This window comes from Etheostoma cragini, chromosome 1, assembly GCF_013103735.1.
Source record: "Etheostoma cragini isolate CJK2018 chromosome 1, CSU_Ecrag_1.0, whole genome shotgun sequence".
NCBI lineage: Eukaryota > Metazoa > Chordata > Actinopteri > Perciformes > Percidae > Etheostoma > Etheostoma cragini.
The window spans coordinates 9,697,080-9,721,661 of NC_048407.1; the positions used below are offsets into that span (position 1 = coordinate 9,697,080).

The window sequence follows — 24,582 nt, forward strand, 5'->3', positions numbered from 1 at the left end:
TTCATTGTCCTCGACTTGGATATTTGAATTTGGAACATGCTCATTGGATTCTGGGTTTAGCACTCCACTGAGAATCCTTTTGTTGAGGTGCAACCTCCTTTTCCAGTACATTTTATAATATTCTTTCACATTGCTGCTGTGGTTTACCCTTGTGGCTGACTTTGTGCCACTACTGCAATAAAACTGCTTTGAGTCACTATTTTTACAGTAGTTTAAAAAGGTAGAGGATACATTTTTTTTGTTCAGAGAAAGTCATAGCTTGTAAAAATGACCTCCAGGCCCACTCAAAGCACAAAGTGTTTGTTTGGAGCCCTGAGAGTGTTCTAACAGAGGAACAGTGAAGGAGATTGAAGTGTCTCACCAGAGCTGTGAAATAATGTGTGGCCTACATCAATAAACTGCTGGTTTGCTTTGTGAGTCGCATAAATCTGTAAATAGTACTTTACCTCTTTTTTTTATCATATTAAGCATATCGGAAGTATGGATAAAATCCCTTATTACGGGATATGTACTGTAATACATTTTATATTGCAATATTGATATATTTTATGGTACTGTAAATTTTGTGGATAAAATAACCTGGCAGAAAAGATTGTTTTGTCCTAATCTAGTGAAGTAAATACCTGACAAATCAAGACATTTCATCATATTGATGTAAAAATCCAACATTGCCATAAATTATTCAAACTAAATTTTAAATGGCGTAGTAGGGCCACTGTAGTAGCTTCATTGTGAACAGAATGGCAAATTGTGTGTCATCATTTAGACGAGTTAAGACAAATAGAGTGTTAAAGATGTGATTGCTCTGATTAATTCCCCAGAACAACACTGACCTATTGATGGATGCAACCATTTGTCCAGAAGTTTTCGCTAAGACCTGTTATTCCTGCACACAACACATCTTAAATAAGAGAGCAAAAATCTGAGGGGCTACTAATGACCAAAAAAAGGCAGCTGTCAACTGATCTTTGAGACAAAAATCTTGTTGCCTGTCACATTGTATGAGATACCACCAGCTTTATCGGAAAAGAATGGTCACCTGGCAACATAAGAAATGTGGGATCTCACAGATGACCATTTGCATTTCACATGAGAAAAAAACAATCTGTTTGAGCCTATGCTCTTTGTCACCAACACATTAACGCCATTGGTCATGTTGTTCCGCTGTGTCATGCACAATGTGGAGGGCAGCTTGCTACTGTTTATCTTACAATACGCCTTCCTTTACACCTTCCTTAGTACCATGGAGATGGAGCATGAGGTGGCCTGCCTGGACATCACACCTCTGGGGGAGGGTGGTGGTGAATCACCGCTCTGTGCTGTGGGACTCTGGACTGACATCTCAGCCCGTGTGCTCAAACTGCCCTGCTTTACAGCCCTGCACAAGGAAATGCTCGGCGGAGGTAAGAGAAAAGAGGGGCAGGTTGCAACTGAAAGGAGAAAAGATAAGCTGTCACTGTCTTGTGGAGAGAGATAGGTACACACACATTGTCAAGTGGAGTTAGTTTATTTCAAACCCAATAACACATACAATCTTTCAATGGGTTTCACAGACACACAAAAGCTGACTTCAATTAAAAAAGCTTTAGGAATAGTAACCATTTTATTTTGGGTATGTACTTGTAATTATCAACCAGTGTCTTATTTGCTACGTGAAATCATATAAAAAATGAAATATTATTGATGGGTTATCAAGCCCAACCAGCGTGGGCTGGACAATGATGAAAAAATACACATTAAAGAGAACCGGTTAATACATTGTTATTGACGCTGTTAAACGTAGTAAATACAAATAAATTGGTAATTAAATGAGTTTAAAAAAAAAATCTATTTCAACCTATCCATGAACCAATTGAGGTGGAAGCAGTTGCATTGGAGGAGAAAATTTAAATAGAGTTGTCCCTAGGTGGGGAAAAGGTAATTACTAATAGTGAACAGGTGGTGGTAACAGGTAGTAGAAATACAAAGTGGGATAAAAATATACAGAAGTGTGACACGTGAAGTAAATCCTTAAGAGTTGGACGAGATGGTCAATACCTTTTCCACGTCTGTGCGGTAAATGTGAAACCAGAGCCAGCTGCCTCTTAGCTTAGCATACATATTAGAAATAGGGGGAAACGGTAAGCAATGGCGCTGTTAAAAGGTTGATAATTTCAACTACCAACACCTCCGAAAGCTTATGTATATTATATTATATCTATGTTTGTTGTTTGGACCAGTAAATTCCTGGATTTTCCCCTGGCCAAGAAATAGTCCTGACATAACTCCCTGTGAAATAGGGAATTGTTATTGAGACTTTTAGTTTCTGTTTTTGTGCCGCTTAAACATACAAAATGTAACGTGTTGTTAGTGAGGTTTAGAATTGAATTAAAGCAGATTTTGTTTCCTTTTGTAGTCAACAGAATGTGAAACTATTCCTTTTAGTAAGTCCAAAATAGAAGTCCAAGGAATGGGTCTAGGATGCAGTAGTGGCTTCATTAATAGATGTAAATGGCATCTCCCATCAAGTACTTCCTTTTTTTAGTACTTGGGTGCCGACCCAAGTGCATTTTGTGCAGCATTTAGACACTTAAAAAGTATTTAAACTTAGAATGTTTCAATATGCAGTAGAGTACTACTTCTTTGGCTAAACTTATTAAAAAGTCAGCAGTCACTGGAGACAAAGTTTCATAACATGGTGAACCAGCACAAGCTCTTACTTTCCAATTAGAATGCTTCAGCCATGAAGAATAATTCCACACTCTTCCCCCCAATTTCCAATCATGTGTTTGATTGACAGCTGCTCTGTGCACAAACTCTTGAAAAAAAAAAATTAAAAAAAAAAAGTTCCCTTGCTGTCTCCCCTAACACGGACAGTCTGACCGCAGACTAAGTTATGAACAGGACATTTTACAATTAAAAGCTGATGTGCTGTTCTAATTGCTTTTTATGTTCAACTCTGTCTTTGGCAGCGGTGAGTTTTAACATTGCAACATATATAGTTGCATTTAAGCAGATTTTTTTTTAATACTATACTAATTATATTGACGTTGTTGTTTTTTTTTTATTTTTTTTAAATGTAATTTTAAATTAAACACAGCCCTGTGTCTGTGTTTTAACATTTTGGCCCGCTTACTTAAAATAGTTAATGTAAATTACCATGGAAACATGGAGGGGTGCAGTTTGGAGGGTCGGGAAAAAATTGCAAGAATAATTAACTGTACTGTCCCGCAGTATTTGCAGTATATTAAATAGTTTTTGAACTAATTGTTTTGCACTAAAATGCCACTCGTCTGTCGTTTCTGACAGCGCTCAGTGCCTCGCTGTGTTGTATTAACTTTGAAACTTTGTCTTTGAGTACCTCAAATTTTGCGTGATGGCGTTGTATATGAACAAGTTCTTAAAATCTCAGCCCTCCACAACAGCAATGGGCCTCATATCCGGAGCAATAAAGCCAACAATTCCTTCCGTGATATTATTTTTGCATTTGAATGGAAGAGGGTCTGGGGAACGCTACAGTTGTTGTGGGAGGGTGCGCCGGTAGTTATAAAACGATTATTAGACTATGAACTATGCCAATTCTGATTTGTTCATAAAGCCTGCTCAAAACAGACAGGGCAATCTAACCAACAAGTTCTATTTTGGTCTCATCTGACCACATGACTTTCTCCCATGACTCCTCTGGATCATCTAAATGGTCATTGGCAAACTTAAGACGGGCCTTGACATGTGCTGGTTTGAGCAGGGGAACCTTCCGTGCCATGAAGGATTTCAAACCATGACGTCTTAGTGTATTACCAACAGTAACCTTGGAAACGGTGGTCCCAGCTCTTTTCAGGTAATTGACCAGCTCCTCCCGTGTAGTTCTGGGCTGATTTCTAACCTTTCTTAGGATCATTGAGACCCCTCAAGGTGAGATCTTGCATTGAGCCCCAGTCCGATGGAGATCGTCAGTCATGTTTAGCTTCTTCCATTTTCTAATGATTGCTCCAAGAGTGGACCTCTATTTCACCAAGTTGCTTGGCAATTTCCCCGTAGCCCTTTCCAGCCTTGTGGAGGTGTACAATTTTGTCTCTAGTGTCTTTGGACAGCTCTTTGGTCTTGGCCATGTTAGTAGTTGGATTCTTACTGATTGTATGGGGTGGACAGGTGTCTTTATGCAGCTAACGACCTCAAACAGGTGCATCTAATTTAGGATAATAAATGGAGTGGAGCTGGACATTTTGAAGGCAGACTAACAGGTCTTTGAGGCTCAGAATTCTAGCTGATAGACAGGTGTTCAAATACTTATTTGCAGCTGTATCATACAAATAAATAGTAAAAAAATAATACATTGTGATTTCTGGATTTTTTCCCAAAGATTATGTCTCTCACAGTTGACATGCACCTACGATGACAATTTGTCATCTGTGTGGGAGAACTGGCAAAATAGCAGGGTGTTCAAATACTTATTTTCCTCACTGTAGTCTCATTGTTCAGACTTTTTAAACATTGCTACTTTGAGAGTCATCCAACAATTATTTAATTATAGCCTATGCTGTTTTGATGTAATTGGCCTACAGTCAGAGAAACTGATGTTTGGTAAACGGAAAAGACAGAAGACTTTATATTTACCCTGCAACCAGTCTGGCGGATAACACTATATTGATTTTTCTGACGACAGTTTTGCAGACATTTATCACTTTGGTATTCACCCATGAAATTGTCAAAAAATCATTTTTCTGTGTGTCCTCAGAGATCATCCCTCGCTCCATCCTAATGACCACCTTTGAAGGCAGCTACTACCTGCTGTGTGCGTTAGGAGACGGAGCGCTCTTCTACTTTGGTCTGGACCTACAGACTGGTAGGTGTTTCACACCAAACATCACTACAACTGTTAGAGCAGAGCTTCTCAGACTGTTCAGGGCCTCCAGGCAGGACCACCGGCAGCTGTCTGAAAACATTTTTAGATTATTTTATGGACAATTGCATAATTGCCAAGCCAGCACTATACGTGTGTAATGGTGGAGAAACTTGTAAGCCAACAATTATGGAGTTTTCACACATCCAGCTGTTATGGAGCATCATCAATCATGTGGAGTGGTGATTGTAGCCCCCTGGCAAATGTAAAGTCAGTGTTCACTCTGTTTCAGATCTGTTTTTGGTCTTATATTGCTGGTCAAGATGGAAGCAGTAGAGGCTCCAAAAATGCATGATCCTACTTGCTATGATAGGGCTTAAAAATGCCTTTTGTTCAGCTCCACTCCCCTCATTGGTTGGACGTCTCGCTGTTAAAAATGTTTAGTCTCCAAACACAAGATTGGGTGATGTCACTGAATTGACATCACTTGGTCAAGACACACAAGGGATTACAATTAAAGTATTACAAAAAAAGTAAAGAGAGAAAAATTGTTCACACAATCTGTGGATTTTAAAGTTATTTTTAGTCTAGTACTTTTATAATTGAACAAATCAATTATGAAAATGGAATGAAAATTATATGTTAACTGACCAGTGCCATGGAAGGAAACTCCTGAACAAACTGAAAACCGTGTTAAGAAACCTGGATGTCATTATTATGTACACAGGAATATGAGTATAGTCTGCTTATTCTATTCTTATTCTATCTCCCTAATCTATCTTGTTCTGAATTTGATTAACCATTATACTAGCGTGCATATAAATGTCCTTATTAATTTGGCTTTGATCACCTCATACTCTACGGTGTTCAGAAAAGACAAAATACAAGAGCATCAAAAGGTTAAGCCTATGCAAACTATGCATAATACTACTGGGACTATTATGTGTTCACAAATTTAAGGAAAAACCTGAATAAATGAGTGGAGAAACAAAGAAGACAGATGCTTCCATGCAGGGCTCAAGGCATTCACTGAATTGCTTTATGAGCATAAAAAATGCACACAATATTCTGCACACAAGGACTAACTTTATTGGCTCGAGGTGCTTGGCAAGTGAGTCCAAACAACACTTGGTACACCAACCTTTGTAACTCTACTTACACTTGTGTTCCCATCCTTCCTCCCCTCCCCCAGGTGCCCTGAGCGAGCGTAAGAAGGTCACGCTCGGCACTCAGCCCACCGTGCTCAGGACCTTCAGGTCCCTGTCCACTTCCAACGTCTTCGCCTGCTCCGACCGACCCACTGTCATCTACTCTTCCAACCACAAGCTGGTCTTCTCCAACGTCAACCTCAAGGAGGTCAACTATATGTGCCCACTCAACTCCGAGGGTTATCCCGACAGGTCAGCAGCAGAACCTTTACTAATCGTGTTTTTAACAGTCAGTTGTTGTCTTCTCTTCCTCTGTGCTTTTCAAGAGTTCATAAACTCAAAACTTCATAAACGTTCTCTTGTTTTGAGTATTAAGCAGACACAAAGTTGGCTCGATTGTGTTCTCTGCAGTGGTGGAAGTATTCAGATCCTTTACTTAAGTTAAAGTACTAATACCAAACTGTAACAATTGTAGTAAGTAAAAGTCTTGCAATGAAAAGGTTACTTAAAAGTACTTATTCATCAGGAAAGTGTTCTTCAAGTGTAAAAAATACTCAATAAACAGTGTCACATTTGAGAAGTGGAAATGATCCAAACAGTAGTGGGCTTAATGGTGTAATTATTTCAGCTCTATTTGTAGGCCGTTGTTAGGTGGTTTAATTTAGAATAAAACATTGTGTTTTATAAACTGCATGTGTTTTGTGTGCTAACATCTTATTTAATTTAAGTAACTAGTAACTAAATCTGTCAGAATAATGTGGTGGAGTCAAAAGTACAATATTTCCCTCTGACATGTAGTGTACCTCAAATGTGTAGTACAGTATGTGAGTAAATGTACTTACAATCCACCACTAGTTCTCTTTTGACTACAGAAATGCAAACAGTCAAACTTGGTTTTGAGTTGTAGGAAGTGTGTGCATTTTTGTCTGGTTTCCCCTTTACTAATGCTGCACCTTGTATTGTTGACAGTCTGGCTCTGGCCAACAACAGCACTCTGACCATCGGTACCATCGACGAGATTCAGAAACTCCACATTCGAACCGTTCCCCTCTATGAGTCTCCCAGGTCAGTCCTATTGCCAAACATTGAGTTAGAATTGACCTTCAAATGGAACATTTCAGATCCATCATCATTACAAATATGCTGTGTGTTCCTAATGTTTGCACTGACTTTGCCTGTTTGCTCTAAGTCAAGCCACATTCTCCTTTTGGGCTTTGTTATACAGCTGCAGAATACGGTTTTGTTCTCTCTTTTTGTGCTCAAACATTTAAATAACTATGACTTAAGGTTGTTAAATCAATTATTAAAAGGTTGACTGTTGTGTTATCCAATCAGAAAACAGAAATCCATCTCCCAGGCCACCTGTTTTTGTTCAGCTTACCCTTGTTTGCTCTTTTCGTGTTTACCAGTGAGTGTCTTTGCCTTGTCTCTCTCTCTCTCTCTCTCTCTCTCTCTCTCTCTGCCTGTGTTAACATCCCACCAGGCGGATCTGTTACCAAGAGGTTTCCCAGTGTTTCGGGGTTCTATCCAGCAGGGTGGAGATTCAGGATGTGAGCGGCACCACATCTGCTGTGCGCCCCAGTGCCAGCACTCAGGTACCGTGGCTCTGTGTTGTGTTTGGCTAGTAAACACCCAACGGCTGTTTGTTTAGCACTCTTATCTGACCAGGTGTGCTGACTAAGAACATTATTTATAACGTGAGACTGGAAGCTTGTCAGGACAACAAATGTTGTAAGTTATTGATTTAGCGGGTCTATTGGAGCTCGATTTTCTAAACCAGGATTTAAATCACAATGCTGTTGCGTTCTGGTTTGATAATTAACCGTCATAGTCTAAGAATCGTAGCATAACTGAAGCTGTTACCTGAAGGTTTTATCTTTTTTTAGTTGATATTTTGCCGCTTTAAAATATTTGTTCTAAAAAATTTAATTAGAATCACAATTAGAGTTAGGCGAAATGGAGAAAATCTAATATCCTGAAATTTTTGACCAAATACCCCAATATCGATATTGTGGCAATATTATAGGATTAACTATTGGTGCTTTCATAAAATGTACACACGATGAGATTTTTGATCAATCATCAGTTATGTTAATATAATAACTATGTGGGTAAAGACAAATAATGGAAAGGCTAGAACAGTCTGGTGTGTTCAGTAAATGACATCACTCTGCTGTAATGCAGCCTTTAAAACCAGGTAAAGACAACACTTGTCATATCAGGATATTATGATATCTAAAATTTAAGACGATATCTAGGCTCATATATCGCAATCACAATTCAACAAAATATAATCTCCATTTTTCACGTCATTGCCACTGGAGAGACATGTTGTTAGTAAGAATGAAGACAGTAGGCCTTTTTCGTAAGTGAACTCTAAATGTAGCTTTTGTTGCAAGTTCAAAACGAAAAAAAAGTTACATTAAATATAATCGTCTTTTGTTTGAAGGAATACTGCCAATGGTGATTCGGCTGCTAAGTAAAGAAATAGTAAGGTCAAGATTTAAAAGAAATATGTACTCTAATCAAGGGATCCAAAATGTCTTTTCAGCCAGATTCACAGTGACAGCATGTGTGGTGTCCACTCAGCCTGGCTCTATAGCTCTCCCACAGGGACACGTGTGTACTTTATTTGTGCTTATATTTATTGCTGCAGCACAGAACTTTGTGGAAACGATACAGAGCCAGAGCCTCTTACACCTGACGGCCAGAAACATGTTTACCTGATTTTAAATGCTGCACATCTGGTGCTTCAAATGGCGCCGTCTGGGCTGTTGAGCTCACACAGAAATCGAGATTTGAATTGCTTTACACACTTTTATTAGGTTTCTCTTGTGTCTACATTTCTTCCTGTCCCGGCTCATAAATCTACATCCTTCCAGGCTCTCTCCAGCAGCGTAAGCTCCAGCAAGCTCTTCCCCAGCAGCACCTCTCCCCATGAGACCTCCTTTGGTGAAGAGGTAGAGGTTCACAGTCTGCTAGTCGTGGATCAGCACACGTTTGAGGGTGAGACAGACAGCCATACTATACGTTTCCATTTGATCTCACAAAGCTGGTGCTTTCATATGGAGCTTCTGATGGTAAAACATAGTGCTCAGCTTGGAGAATAGCCAGGTCAGTGCAGGAAGCTCTCTCCACAGCCTGATCCTGACGTTTATTCATCAAGCTGTTATATCAGGGTTTTCACAGGGTCTGAAAAAGTCTAAATGTCAAAATCAAAATTTTAGACTTTAAAAAGTCTTAAATTTTCTAGTTCTAGTTATTAAACGTCTAACCCCATGTAACAATACTTTTAATGTCCATTGAAGTGCTCATTCACTAGTCAAAATCATCATTTGCTGGATTACGATTCCAAATGATGAAAGCGTGCATGTATATTGCAGCCAATCAGCTTTTGTCTTATTGGAGCGAGTCTCTTTCAGATTGTACAACAGACCAAAACAGAATTTATTCTTCAGCTATGGGGAGGTGCGAGTTTAGCGATACTTGGTTTGGGAACCATGTGTGTACCATGTATTGCTGTGAAGGGTCTCCAGCAAATGACAGCCATCATTCCGTTCTGCCAAGTATCTGAATGCTCCAGTCTGTAATGTGTGATTATAGTTTTTTAAGTTTTATTTGTTGTGATATACGTAACATTTCATTCATAAGGACCTCAAAAAGTCTGAAATTTTACCTGGTGAAATATGCCTATATCTGGTCTTAAAATAGGTGTACACTAATTTTTTGCCACTCAAGCTTGTATTTATCGGTTTTAACATTGTCATCATCTTTAATTATTTCTTATCTCCTAAATGAGTATTATTCTTTTACACTTGGGGCCCTATCTTGCACCGAGCGCAGTGCAAAGCCCGACGCCCTGTTTTTGCTAGTTAAAGACTGGCACAGTTGTTGACCAGCGCCAAATCCGCCATCTTAATAGCAATGCAGCAAGGTACAAACGCGCCTGGCTTTTAAAGGCAATGGGAGATGACACTCTGGTTTATTGCATGTTACAACCAAAACACACACATATGAATTAATGAAGACACTAAGTACAACCCTTTTAAACCCGGTGCACGGACCCTTCAGACTAGCAAAAGTAGATTTGGACACTTCCTAAACGCACCTGCACCATGCGCTTAACGCCGTGCACTTAGATCATTAAAATAGGGCCCTTGGTGTTGAAAAGGTTTCCTCGTGAACTATGTGTTTTTTATAATTACTCGTTATTTATAGATTTGCTATTATTACTCAATATTCCCCCCACCACACACACACACTCACACACACACACTCTTTATTGAATAGCCTGATGATTAAACAGGTTGGGCATTATGCCACTTCTGTGGCAGTTTTTTTTTCTCCATTCTGTTTTGCAATGCAAATTTTGCTGCGCCAAACCTTCCCTTTAAAACCCCAAGAGTTACCACACCCGCATGCATTAGAGTATGTTATATGTTAATGATATGTAAATAAGGGTCTCGTTCAGCCCACTGTGTCCATAGCTGACTTCAATTTAATAATAAGTGATCAGATAACTGCTCATTTAGATGCAAGATTTTCATCGATCTGATGTGGAGGCATTCTTATGGAGTGGTGTCGTGTCTTTTAAATGCTTTTAAATGCACATTGAGTTCATTGATACGTATAACTACAATGGTACTTTGGTAGTTGAGAAGAAATGTGGGCCCCATATACATAGTGGTATTCAGTTAGTGATACACCACTGAAATCTGCAGTTATTTCTGTTAAGATTGGTCTCTAATGAGCGCTGCCTGCTCTAGTCACACACCACCTAAGTGCCTTACATTCTGTGTACTCAACATTAGCTGTGTCAGAAATATCTTAATGGATGCACAATTTATCGGCATTCCTTGATGTCGTGGAATATGTGATCCATTGCATTTGACTAGGTAGAGGTTAAGCCCCAGGTATTTGAGATAAGAAAAATTAGCAACACCGGTGATAAATATTAAAGCTGTCCTCCCTGAAGGTGCATACAACTAACAGGAGGGTAAGGGAGATAAATTCTGTAAATGCATAATGACTGTGCTAGGCCGGCACGATTCCGGGAAAAATATGCATCAGGATTTATTTTGCTTAGAATTGATATCAGAATTCTCTGCCATGATTTTTTTTGGACAAAACAAAACTAATGGACATTACCAAACAGATTTTTTGACACCTGTAGAACATTGCTCATCAACACAAGCCTGTAAACATAGAGGACTCAATGAAAAGAAGGGAGAGCTTGGGAGCGCTTTAAAATCTATTTTATATGTATGTTTAAAACTTACAGAAGAAAGTAGTAGCGTTTATGATGCAGTTTTGCATATTATATGTAGCTTAGGTGTAGGATACATTATTAAGAAATGGTTATATCTAAACATTTAATCATGAACACACTGAATTTGACTTGACTTTAGCACATTATTGGGACCATCGCTTAGGAAAGCTGGTGAGGTTTTGATACAGCAAGAGGGAAGACATTGATGATTTCAGCGAGCTTTTCATTTATTTGGCAAACAAAGGAGAATGTGTATTTTTTCTTCGGGATACTGCCTTTTTAGCACACAAAGATTGAAATATTACAGAATATCAATTGAAATAACTTGCATTTATCAAACTGCCAACTTCAATGTAGCTCTTACAAAAATGGTATCCTTAAAAAGAAAAAGAGAGGAACGCTTAAAGCTCAGTCTTTTAAAGAACTCAGAAAACGTTAAACATAAAAAAGTTGTGATTTTTTTTTGACTATAGCTCTTTAAAAATAAAAAGGAAACTTGTTTTGGGGACAAAAAAATTATTCTGGGCTGAGTTCCTAGTAACCTTACAAAAAAGACTCTGGATGCTGCAAATGTTGGTATAATATGAAAATGGCTGGTGGATTTAAGACAAAAAATAACAAATCACATTTGAACATACTATGTGCCACCCCTACTAACTACTCACTTTCCCTTGTTTCGCAATAGCATGTTCCCAGAAAATAACACTCCTGTTAATAAACCAGGATCAACAGAATTAAAACGTTTAAAACCTAACACCAAAAGAGAGTCATGGATAAAGAACGGATACATGTAAAATCCTTTTAAAGAGAGATGTATTGTGTTGCTCTCACACACAGTTTCCTAATGTATTTGTGTTCTGTATCTCTATCAGTCCTCCATGCCCATCAGTTCCTCCCCAGTGAGTACGCTTTGAGCATGGTGTCATGTCGTCTGGGAAAAGACCCGTCGGTGTATTTCATCGTCGGCACCGCCATGGTGTACCCAGAGGAGGCTGAGCCCAAGCAGGGACGCATCATTGTCTTCCACTACACTGACGGTCAGTAGCTCTTCCTCTCTCTGTTTCCAGAAAACCAACACTTTTCTTGTTTGTCAACCTTGTTTGTCTGTCTTTGCATAAAGATCATTCTGCTCTCTTCATCCTTCCCCCAGTTTCATTTTCTCCTCCCTGCCCTCTGTTGTGTATTTTTTTTCCAATCACAGACACTTTGTCCTACCATGCTCTTGTTTCCCTCCTCACTTAATCATTTTCTTATCACTTCATATCAGACTTTTCTCCTCTCAGCACTACTGATTCCCCCTCGTTTTCTTTCATACACTGTTACTCGTAAGTTGCATTGCTTGCCTTTCATGTGTCCTCCTTTTTATCTTTTCATTTATCCATCGTCTTTATTGTGAGTCTCTCACCCACTCTTTCACTTTTTGCATCTCTGACAGTTGTTGAACGGTTTGTATCCTCAACTTCACAAACATCTATTCTGTGCTAATTTGGGTTGACATTGACTGTGTAACACTTATAATGTTAACTTCACTCTGAATGACATACATTGTTCTCTTTCTTGCAGGTAAGCTGCAAACCGTGGCTGAGAAGGAGGTGAAAGGAGCTGTCTATTCTATGGTGGAGTTCAATGGAAAGCTGCTGGCCAGCATCAACAGCACAGTAAGTGGTGCTTAATGATGAAGACACGCAGTACAAAGCACTTGACGTTTTGACTGCACTTAAATTCATGTACAATACGTTTGGAGACTTTCAGAAACATGTAGCTTGAACATAACCTTTGCTTCATGTACACTTTTGTAATTAGTAAAATTGTCAGCTTATATTTTTACCTCAGACTCACTGTCAAAAAGAGTCAGGCATTAAGATGGCGCTGACCATATGCCTCTCATCTGGCCCAGGGATTAATACCAGCGTTTCTCAATTCTGCTTCTGTTTGCTGCTCATATGTCAAAAGAAATGTCAGGTCTGATATGATTGTGTATGACTGGAGGTCGATACATGTAACCAGACACAGTCTACAGTTGCTATAACCCAGTTTCTCTATTGGGAGGCTATCACTCAATTCCTTATTTAACTCCAACAGGAGGACCAAGCAAGTGCAACAACATAAGACATAAGCCCGCTAATATTACTTACTAGTCCAACAGCAACATAGCCAGCTCGTCATCTGTCTATCTATCTTTTTCAAATGGTCTCATAGCCTCTGTCGAGATGTCCGTAGCGGGCTGACTGGCTAGCGACTGACTAGTTGACGGCAGCTACAGTTAGCTTTACTTTAGCAACAAGTCAGTTTCAGTTTCACTTTGAGTTTCACTTTCACCAAAATCAGTGGTTTTGCCATAAGTGCCATGCAACCAGCAACCGTAACCAACCAGTTAGATAGAGAGAGAACTTTGCGGGAGCAACATGAGCATCAGTCTCCCTTTTAGAAGTCAGAGTATCATCAACATGATCTGAAGCTGTCATTTTAAGATGAAAAAGTTACATAATGTTGCTTTAAAAGATATGAAAATGACTAGACCAAGAATCTGGCCAAGCATTACATGCCGTTGTTAGATAAAAGTATTGAGTTCCAGTCAGACTGTTTAATACAGTCGGTTTTCTAAATTTTCACCAAAATCCACACAGTCAGTGTTTTTTTTATTTCCAGTTATTTGTCTAGATCAGAAAACAGTTTGGTCCAGTAGACCCTCACCATGTTCAGTTGAACACCTCACATGTTTATTTATACCAGCAAGTCAACCTCTGGATGAGATTTACTTTCCTTTTAGCGCAGCATCTAAATAGATTTCTCTGTGAAATCACTTGACATACAGTGAGAAAGCAACCGCTTGGTCTTAAAAAAACTCAGATTCTTTAAATTTATTAAATTCTTATTTTAATTATTTAATTAATTAAGTAATATTTCAAATTCAGTAATAAGTCAAATTGACTTAAACTTGCATTTCTGGGTTTAGCTACGTCAACGTTGAATCAATTTCACTCATCTCATTTCGAACATCACTCACTATGGTGTATTTTATTTTGTGTTCTCTGCATCAGAGAGCAACTGTTTGTCTCTAAACCCACTATTACACACCAAATGTTAACAAATGTTAACTAATTCATAATTTTGACCTTTGACATCAGCTTCAGCAGAACACAATAGAACTTAGTGACAAGATCTGATATTAGTGGCCTCAGAGATTTGCCTTCATAAATTATGTAATAATAATTTCATCACCTGGGCAACTGGGGTTTTATTCTCCTTTCTCTGTCATTTTCTTGGCTAAAACTGGTTATTTCTTCATCACTGTCACTTTCAAGAATTATATATTTATGTCAGTACCCCTTAAGAATATGGTTGTGTTTTTCCTCATCTTCTGTGAAATCCCTAGCTGGAGTACAAATAAACAAAAAGGTTTTACACAACAATGTCATCTCCAGCTGAGGTATCTGCGTTAGATATCACAAGTCTGTTTGACTCTGCTAAAATTGGCCGATAGCTAACAGCTAGCCTGGCTCTGTCCCGAGTTAAGTTAAGGCTGATGTCCCACTGAGCCAGGGAGAAGCTACACAACCCAAGAGCCACAGACACAGAACAACAACCCATATTAGCTTTCCTAATCCAAGCTATGTCTCCTTATCTAACTTACAAACATGAACACACGTCTTGTCCTTTACCTTAGCTCGTTGGAGGAGGAAATTAAACAGCACGTAACCATACCCACAAATATCTGAGCAAAAATATACAGTTTTTTGTTATGTGAAGGTTTTCTCTGTGGCAACCAACACAATAAAAAAATGTAATAAATAGATTAAATGACAGTCACTGGATGAGGTAGATTGGTATGTATTGATCTAAATAGTCAGTGAAATTAGGAGGATCTATGTTTATTTTACTTTATAAAAACAAAAAAATTATTCTGTGCAGCATCATTCATGCAAAGATTCAGCCTAAAGTGCATCACATTAAAAGGATGAAAATGAAGAAAATAAGTTAAACAGAATGTTAGAACAAAGAAAAAAGGGAGTGACATGAGCATTATTCTCCCTTTTACAAGTAAGAGTATCATCAACATAGTTTGAAGCTGTCATTTTAAGATGAAAAAGTTACATAATGTCACTTTAAAAGATAGGAAAATGACGAGACCAAAAATCTGACCAAGCATTTCATGCATTTCATCATTTATGCAAAGATTCAGAAGATTCAAAAGATTAAAGTGCTTCAAATTAAAAGGATGAAAATTAAGAAAATAGGTTAAACTAAATATTAGAACAAAGAAAAACCTTACACAAAAGTAAACAGGGAAACGATAGTGTTAAAAAAAAAAACACTGGGCGGAAAAAAGGTAAGAAAATCAAAGAATACAAATGTGAAAGCCATGTGAAGAAAGTATAACATGAAAGCTACATTACCAATGCCATTATTTCAGACCTTGCTGAGCTCTGAGCTCTGAACTCGGGCAGCAGCCAAACCTTTGATGCCGTAGTACCTTCTTGGAGGTGTTCTCAACATCACTCTGGCATCAAGGGAACAGTAATTAGATCCTACGACACTTCTCCAACCCTCCATCCCTCACCACAAAACCATTGAAAATTGTTAGAAGGTGCAGATTGTGTTAATGGTAGGTGTAATTGGCCGTTAACCGATCAAGTAATGTGGCAGCTAATAACGCACACTGTTAATCAACACTTACTGAGAAACATCATATTCAGATTGATAGCAACATTGAGCTAAAACGTCAGCCAGTTCATCAAATACAGCTGGAGCGCGTTGCCGATCCTCTAACTTTTGACAGCTTGTATGACAACAAAGGATTACTCAGCGTGATGGGTTGTTTCAGGTCCGTCTGTACGAGTGGACGGCTGAGAAGGAGCTGAGGACCGAGTGTAACCACTACAACAATATCATGGCTCTTTACCTGAAGACCAAAGGAGATTTCATCCTGGTGGGAGACCTGATGAGGTCCGTCCTGCTGCTGGCGTACAAACCCATGGAGGGAAACTTTGAAGAGGTGAGAAAATAGAAAATAGCACAAGAACTCTAAAGGGCAAACAAGTTTAGGATTGTATCCTGTCCGGATGTGATAGGATTTGATTTAATGTTCCCTTTGTAATAGCAATTTTGCACATGTAAACCGAAGACAATTGTCTGCCTTTTTGTCATGCAAAAAAAGTAGACAATTAAGTATTTCCTATTCTGTTCTTTTAAATAAAAATCAGGGTTGAGGTTGGTGTCAGTTTATCCACACCTGTATGTTTTAATGTCTCTTTGGTGAATGTTAGGGGTGGGAACCACCAGAGGCCTCACGATACGATATCATCATGATACTTATGCCACGATACAATATAATTGCCATTGTAAACTATTCATTCCCAATTTCAAATTATGTCCCCAAAAGGAAACGCCTGTTTTATCTGAAAACATACATTTCTCTGCTTGGTCATTTCATTTTAATTTGATTGCTGCAAAATGGTATTTTCAAGCAGACAAACTGACCAACACACATACACATATATACACACACACACACACACACACACACACACACACACACACACACACACAGTATTGCCACAGAAAATATCGCGATACAATGCTCTATCGATTCCCCCCCTCCCACCCCTAATGAATGTTTTCTTTTGTCCCTCTACCAAGCATTGTATACCTCCCAGCCTTTTGATGAATGGATTGTTCAAATTGATTTGTGGTAGAAAGATGAAGTGATATGAGGATGAGTCACACATACTGTTGTGAAGGCATGCTGTGGTGCAGTGCTCGGTGAAATAAGTGTGAGAGACTTGAATTTACTCAGAACAGAACAACTTACCTCAAAATGTTAAATTAAAAGTAGTAATTTGTAACTATCGGCAGTTATAATGAATATGTGTACTGTTTATCAACAATGGATCACATAAAAAGTGACAAATCCACAGAATATTTTCACCCGACTCTAGAGCTCTATGGGGAAATTGGAGAAGCGTTGGCTCGTTGTTTTGGTTTTCTGTTCCACAGATTTATTGTTTTGGTTTCCTCTTATTGCTGTCATCAGATTGGTTTCCAGAGGCAACAGACAGCTGATTTCCGCTAAAAGTTCACTGCACACTACCTACTCAGCGCCAAAAGACAGACAGACGCAGTAACAGACAAGCCGGTGAACATAGTAAAGCCTTTGACTGCTAATAAGCCAGATTTTTCCTTCAGGAGTCTGTGGAGAACAAAAACAGAGCTAAAAGAGAGAGTGGATATTAGACTGACACACATCCGGTGGTGAAGTATGTGTTGTGTTTCCAGTGCCCCTAAGTGCCAGCTCAAGGATTTCTTCTGAGAGGTTTCTTGCAGATAGTTAGATGAGAGTATTAATACACATCTAATTAATATATTCAAGAGGAGCTGTCTTTCTTTGTCAGTAATGTGAGGCAATAAGCTACAATAGTTTAAAAAAAAATTATACATAAAGTATGTGTAAAGTAGTATTTTTAAATATAACAATACAGAGTAGGGTTGCAAAGGTATGAGATCTTAACAGTGCGATAACAGTCTCAGAAATTATCCTGGTTTCGAGGCAGACGGTCGAACAAACTCTATTATAATTGGAACTTGAAACCATTTTCAAGTTCCATTTGGGGTGTTATTTTGTGTCTCTGGTGCTTCCACACGTATACAAACTTGGAAAAAAACTACCCATGCTGTTTTGAGTGAGATACGATTTCTAAATGTCCTCTGCCTTCAGTCTCCCGGTGAGCTGTTAAAAATCTGCATGGGTTTTATGTAACTAGCTGAGACAAGGAGGCTAACCGTAGCATGCTAGCACGTTCTTAATGTTCCAATTAGGAATTCCACCAGTGTCCCTCGTCTAGAAGAAGTCTCCCAGCTAATCCTGCTTTGTACTGACCAAAGATGGAGAAAGAGTTATCTAGCTGTGATCTTCCCTAGCTGCTGAGCATGTGTGACTCCCAACCAAGACAGTATAGAAGTGAGATGTCTCACTCTGTAGCTAAAACAGAGACCTAAACACAGCACAAAATATGGTGTTTAAAACAAACGAAAAACTATTATTATGCTCATTTTCAGGTTCCTAATTGTATTTTGAGGTTGTACCAGCAAAATCCATTAGGAACCTGAAAATGAGCATAATATAGGCGCTTTAATGGAATTATGTGTAAAAAACAAACAAACATGCATACTGTAAAAATATATCAAACATTTCTTTCAATATTGTGGATAAGCAAATGTACGTACCGCCAAATGTCATACCATGTCATAACAGGCTAACACAAAGCTGCTGAGCATCCATCACATGCATATGCAAGTCTGCATACATTGAACAGATGTTCTGGGTGTTTTTTGGTATTTTCTGGCTTTTTTTGGTATGTATGCATCTTCAAGGGTATTTAAAAAGTATTTTGCCCTTATACTACAACATACAGTATTGTGTTTGTGTTGTGGTTTGATCTCAGCACTTGTGTTCAGTCAGCACTTCCTTGCTTGCAGATAATGTATTTACTCGGAGGCAAGAAGCTTACTGTTTTTGGCTTAACACCCCTGTGTTGTTTACTGTTTTTGTCCAACACATCTTGTGTGTTTTTTGGTCAGATTGCACGTGACTTTAACCCTAACTGGATGAGTGCTGTGGAAATCCTGGACGACGACAACTTCCTGGGGGCCGAGAATGCCTTCAATCTGTTTGTCTGCCAGAAGGACAGGTGAGGGAAACATCTTATTGTACTGTAAATAAATAAAGTGCAGTAAGATTTACTGCACATGAATTTCAACCTCTCCATTAATCACTACCGTCCCTGAGCTGCTCCTCTCTAGCCAAACTTTCAAAACGTTTTTAATTACCTAAAAATGTTGTCATCCCACCTGAAATCTACATTGTCATTACGTCTCTTGATGCTTTTTTAGAGCAGCAGCATCTTCGTTGTATTTGTTTTGAAAACTATGAGTCATCTCGCCACTGAGCTTTTAGCCGTTCGGCTTCATTTCCCACTTTACTCATTTTCTATTAGACAAGTGTTGAATTCATGTGAAAGAAACATTGGTCTTAAAGTGATTTTGCTACATTTATGCCACCACTTATTATCCATCTAATACATCAGGTCAGACCACTCAAATCTTTTGACCTTTATTTTTATATCACATCTTTTTCATTTGCCTCCACTTTTCCTCACCTTTTGATCCATTACTACGCTATCATTCTCTGACCTTTTCCAACACTCTTGATATTTCTGCCCCTCTTGTTTTTCGTTTGCTTAATCGATCATTCTCGCCCCCCAAACTTTTCCTTTGACATCTTTTTCTTTTGCTCTTCTTTCTATTTGCTCCTATCCTGAGCCTTCTACCTCACACAATATCCTTCCTTTAATGTTTGTATTTCCTCCTTCTCTCCTCTTTGTAATTCTCTCCCACCATCCTTCCTCCGATCAGTGCGGCCACCACCGATGAGGAGCGTCAGCACCTGCAGGAGGTGGGGGTCTTTCACCTTGGGGAGTTTGTAAATGTCTTCTGCCACGGCTCGCTGGTGCTGCAGAACCTGGGCGAGAGCTCTACGCCCACCCAGGGCTCTGTGCTCTTCGGCACGGTTAACGGCATGATTGGTAGGTCCACGGACAATTTCACACTCACAGAAGCATTAACACACACACACACACACACACACACACACACACACACACACACACACACACACACACACACACACACACACACACACACACACATTGCTGCAGGTAAAACCCCTCCTCTACTACATACAAACTTTTCATGAACCACAATTTTTTTTAAACTATGTGCTTTTGAATTTTTTTTTAAAGGTCCAACCTAATTGTTAATTGTATTTCAACATCTTGGGAATACTTTACTCAGCTCACAGACTGGAAGTGGGGGGGGGAATGACTAGCCTGGCTCCATCAAAAGAAAACGCGCAATCCACCTCTTACCACCTTTTTAAAGCTCACTAATAAACATGTTGGGAATTGTTTGTTTAAACTGTACAAAAACCGAAGTGTAAAAACGAGATTAAGTGGTTTTATAGGAATGCTAAATTTTGGACTATTTCTTGGCTGGAAGTCTCTACTGGTTACCTGGCATGTGGCATGTTACCCTCCATAAATCCTAAATTGTATTCTTTTCACTTTGTTTTTTAGATGTAGCATGTTAATGAGTGAGCTTTAGAGGTGCTGGTAGGCAGCTAAGATAATTGAGATATGACAGTGGGTCAACCTTATCATCTGTCTGTCAGCAAAAAAGCCAATGAGTGTATTTCCCAAAAGGCCAAACTGTTCCTTTATATTCATTCAATTTTCTCCTAAAGGGTCAGTCAAATAAAAACATAATATCAGCCTATGTTTCCAGCATGTTCTTCACAAACAGTCCCTGTTGGAGTTTTATTATTGGTAGAAAATAGTTCACCATGACAACGCACTGAACAGGTCCCACTGACCAATATTAACTGTTTCAATTTTTTTTAAATATATATTTGGAGGGGATATCAAGATTATTTTTTGGGGCTTTTCCCTTTTGACTGTGGATAGACATGAAAGGGGGAGAGGGATGGGGGATGACATGCAGCTATTGGCCACAGGTCGGATTCAAACCCGGGCCGCTGCAGGACCAACATGGGGCGAACACTCTTACTGGGTGAGCTAGAGGCCGCCCTGAGCATTGAGTCTTAATAGTTTAATAGTTCTGTTCTCATTTCCAGTTTTTTCCAATAATAAGCTGCCTGCTGTAAGGAAACCTTAAAACAATTAGGAAGGACACTTTTTTCCAAACTATTAATGCAGCGCTAATGTTTCCATTTCAGAAGGAAAGATGAAAGAGAGAAGAAATCATAGTTTTACACCTCATTACTCACATTAGCACTAGTAACTTTCAGGCTGGCTATAGAGATTGCAGGGATGAAAAATTGGAAGTGCACATCAGTTGGACACAGCTGTAATTTGCATTTATAATTGTTATATTTCACTCTCACAGCACCAACAACACAGCACATTATTTGACCTCAACTCCTGCGATTCTTTTAAAAGTCACTGAGCCACGTTATTATTCCAGTTAAGACTTTCTGCAGTAGCTCCTCTCATTGCAAAGATGTTCTTGGGATAAAACTATTGTCCCAACCAACACGTGGACAAACTTTTATTAAACTTGTTTTTGGTCCCGGACATGAAAATTTAAGGTGAAGCGATGGGAAAATGTCATCTAATGTCAAATGATTTTATCCAAACTTCAAGCTTTATAAAAGGTCTTGCTGCTGGTAAATTTGGTTCTCCAGACACAATAGGTGTTCAGTTGGCTTCATATTTCGCCCGGCTGACATCGCCAGACCATATCGCAAATGTGAGTAAGTCTGGAACCTCTCAGTTAATTTTCTATTTCCAAGGGGCATAAACCCAAAGGCCTCTGGACGCTTTTGCATAGCACCTGCAACCATTTAGAGCAACAAAACGTGACACAGCACCGAGCAAAAACAACACGGACAGACTATACTGTGCAGAGATGAGCTGTGAGGGTGTCAACCTGTCTGTGAATGAGTGTTGCTGTTCTTGCCATCAGAAATTAAAAATTGTACTTCACCAGAAGGTTCCACATCACCTGTGGTCATCTTAGTTGCATTCAAAAACTCTTCACTAAACCAGGTTAATGCTCGCCTTAGTGTCTCCAAGCCAAAAATGACGTCTTCAGATAGATAGATAGATAGATAGATAGATAGATAGATAGATAGATAGATAGATTGATTACTGTCATTGTGCTCTGAGTATAATGTGCTTGGGGACCTTTTGAGCCAAATTTAATCCACACAGCAGCCCACAACCGCCACTGTTGTCTGCCGTCTCATATTTGACCTGTAACACCACATAAGTTCTTTACATTTTACTAAAATTCCCACGTTTGTTGTGTTAAAAAAAAAAGCCATGTCTTGGGATATCATGAAGTCATGTAATTTTTAGACAAAACAAACAAATCCATAAGAAAACAATCGGCACATTAGTTGATAATGAAATAATCAAACTACTCGTTGGGACAAACACTTTGATGGGTTCATATTTTTAGCATACTGTCAATTTCATTGCATTTTCACACAGTGCATCACAATAATACACTTAGCATGCTACTCCCTCAAAGCTCTGTGACTCAGATTTCTCAAGAAACTTTGAAATGGTCTTAAATTAAAGTATTAAAATCATACTTCTTTTACTGCCAACATGGTCCCATCATACCAGCATGAAACCTGCATTAGGAGGATTGCAGTCTCACTAATGATCTTCACTGATGAGAAAACTAAAAGTATTTTCCCTCTGCCACGGTAAGGTGCAAATTTGTTTTGAATATTACGCCTTCAAAAAAAACTGTGTGTGTTTAGGTCTGGTAACGTCCCTGTCTGAGGGCTGGTACAGCCTCCTCCTGGATCTGCAGACCCGCCTCAACAAGGTCATCAAGAGCGTGGGCAAGATCGAGCACAGCTTATATCCTTCTTCTACATGTTTATACGTGCTCCTGCCACCTGTCACAACCTGCACTGACTGGTGTGTTTGCAGATGGTGAAGCCAGAGAGTGAGGTGACAAAGTGACAGTAACAGTTCTTTTAATTGGCTGCAAATTATGGGTGGGAATCACCAGTGGCCTCACGATACAATATCATCACGATTCTTATGTAACGATACGATATCATCACGATAGTTATGACACGATACAATATAGTGCCGATTTCAAACGTGCTGCAATATTCTGCGGTATATTGCAATTTTATGGTTTTATTATGTCCCCAAAAGGAAACTTTGTCAACATCTTTTTTTATATAAAAAGATACATTTCGGAACATTTAAAGACATCACTTTTGGCTTTAGGAAATTGTGAGGGGCTTTTTTCTCTATTTTCTGACTTTTTTTTAACGCTAAGCAGTTAATGGGTTTATCAAGGAAACAGTTGTCAGAATAATTGTTAATCAAAGTTAGTCACATGTCTATTTGTACAGACCAGTAAAAAACTGTAGAGATTTAAAAAAAAATTAGAAGCATTTGTTGCAGATATTCTGTAATTTTAATAATATTTTATATGATAATGGAAAATTAAGGGTGATTGCGCTGGGGATTTGTAATATACATCCCACATTAAAATCCTTTTTAAAAGTTCTACAGTACTAATACTTGATTCTGCTTGACTGACATCCCCATCTGTCTGGTCCTCTGAACAGTGCTTCCTACACATCATTCTGAGTAATTATTGACTGTGCCTAAGTTAAAATATGTGAAATTGTACCTGTAGTGCGATCCTCAGCCGAGGCAGCAGCCTTGCTTTGATTTTCCTTGACTCCGCGGCACCTGGAGATCCTTCCACACGGAGCGTAAGACAGAGCAAGCCACAGGATTCATCGACGGGGATCTGATAGAGAGCTTCCTGGATCTGGGTCGAGCCAAGATGCAGGAGGTCGTCAGTACTCTACAGGTAGGAGCTCACCTTCATCCTTCTACATTTTCATACGTTAAACCAGATGTTATGTTTCTTCCATTTTCTGCGCACCTTTTAACTATCCTACCTTAATGAAAAAATATGAAGAAAAAAAAATGTATATTTGAAATATTGTGAACACACTGGACTACTTCATAATCTTAAAGGACGTTAAGCACTGAGGTATAAAGCTTATTCAACAGCTTGATCATTGCCAGGCTGTTAGCACAGCTGATTGTGACCCTTGAATAGACCCAAATATGAAGTGTAGGTCAATAACATGGTGAACTTTAGATTGTTCTTCGAGCCTGGACCTCTGTTCATACAGCAATCTTATCTGATGAAGAAACACACGAAAGCTGTGTTATTTGTCTGCGCTAAAATACTGATACTTGGGTATCACAATATTATGTTCTCAACATTTCTCAAAAACCCATTTGATTATTTAATTTAGCGTCTAAGACCCGACATCTCCAGTGGTCTGGCCATCACTTCTGTCTTTAAGAGGCTGTAGCAGGCTTCATTTTTAAAGTTTGAGTTGATGTATCATATGGAACTAAAGAACCGTGTCATGCTAGCTTGCTGGGAAGCTGGCTAAATAATGCACCAAATAGGGCTGAGCAACATATCGATGTTGTATCGAAATCGCGATACGAGAATAGATATCGTCTTAGATTTTTGGGTATATTGTAATATGGTAGGTGGTGTCCTTGTCTGCTTTTAAAGGCTGTATTACAGTAAAGTGATGTCATTTTCTTAATTTACCAGACTGTTCTAGCTGTTCTGTTATTTACCTTTACCCACTAAGTCTTTAAATCATTTCAGAAGGATATTTATCAAAAATCTCATTGTGTACAGAACATTTTTTTAAAGCACCAATAGTCAACTATACAATATCGTTGCAATATTGTCAT

At 38.9% G+C, this 24,582-nt stretch overlaps 1 protein-coding gene across 2 annotated transcripts in view; it reads left to right on the forward strand.

Annotated features, from left to right (window-relative positions):
- ddb1 (damage-specific DNA binding protein 1) overlaps positions 1–24,582 on the forward strand; it is a 58,449-nt gene that overhangs the window by 22,082 nt on the left and 11,785 nt on the right. For both annotated transcript variants that reach the window (XR_004657791.1, XM_034880678.1), the window contains exons 14-26: positions 1,240–1,403; positions 4,715–4,822; positions 6,012–6,219; positions 6,937–7,032; positions 7,451–7,562; positions 8,850–8,973; positions 12,109–12,273; positions 12,800–12,894; positions 16,062–16,232; positions 18,815–18,924; positions 19,649–19,818; positions 22,584–22,686; positions 23,542–23,665. Coding sequence is in view for 1 of the 2 variants with exons in the window: in XM_034880678.1 (XP_034736569.1) it covers positions 1,240–1,403; positions 4,715–4,822; positions 6,012–6,219; positions 6,937–7,032; positions 7,451–7,562; positions 8,850–8,973; positions 12,109–12,273; positions 12,800–12,894; positions 16,062–16,232; positions 18,815–18,924; positions 19,649–19,818; positions 22,584–22,686; positions 23,542–23,665 (1,750 nt within the window). In the remaining variant the exon portion in view is untranslated. The remainder of the gene's footprint in view (positions 1–1,239; positions 1,404–4,714; positions 4,823–6,011; positions 6,220–6,936; positions 7,033–7,450; positions 7,563–8,849; positions 8,974–12,108; positions 12,274–12,799; positions 12,895–16,061; positions 16,233–18,814; positions 18,925–19,648; positions 19,819–22,583; positions 22,687–23,541; positions 23,666–24,582) is intronic.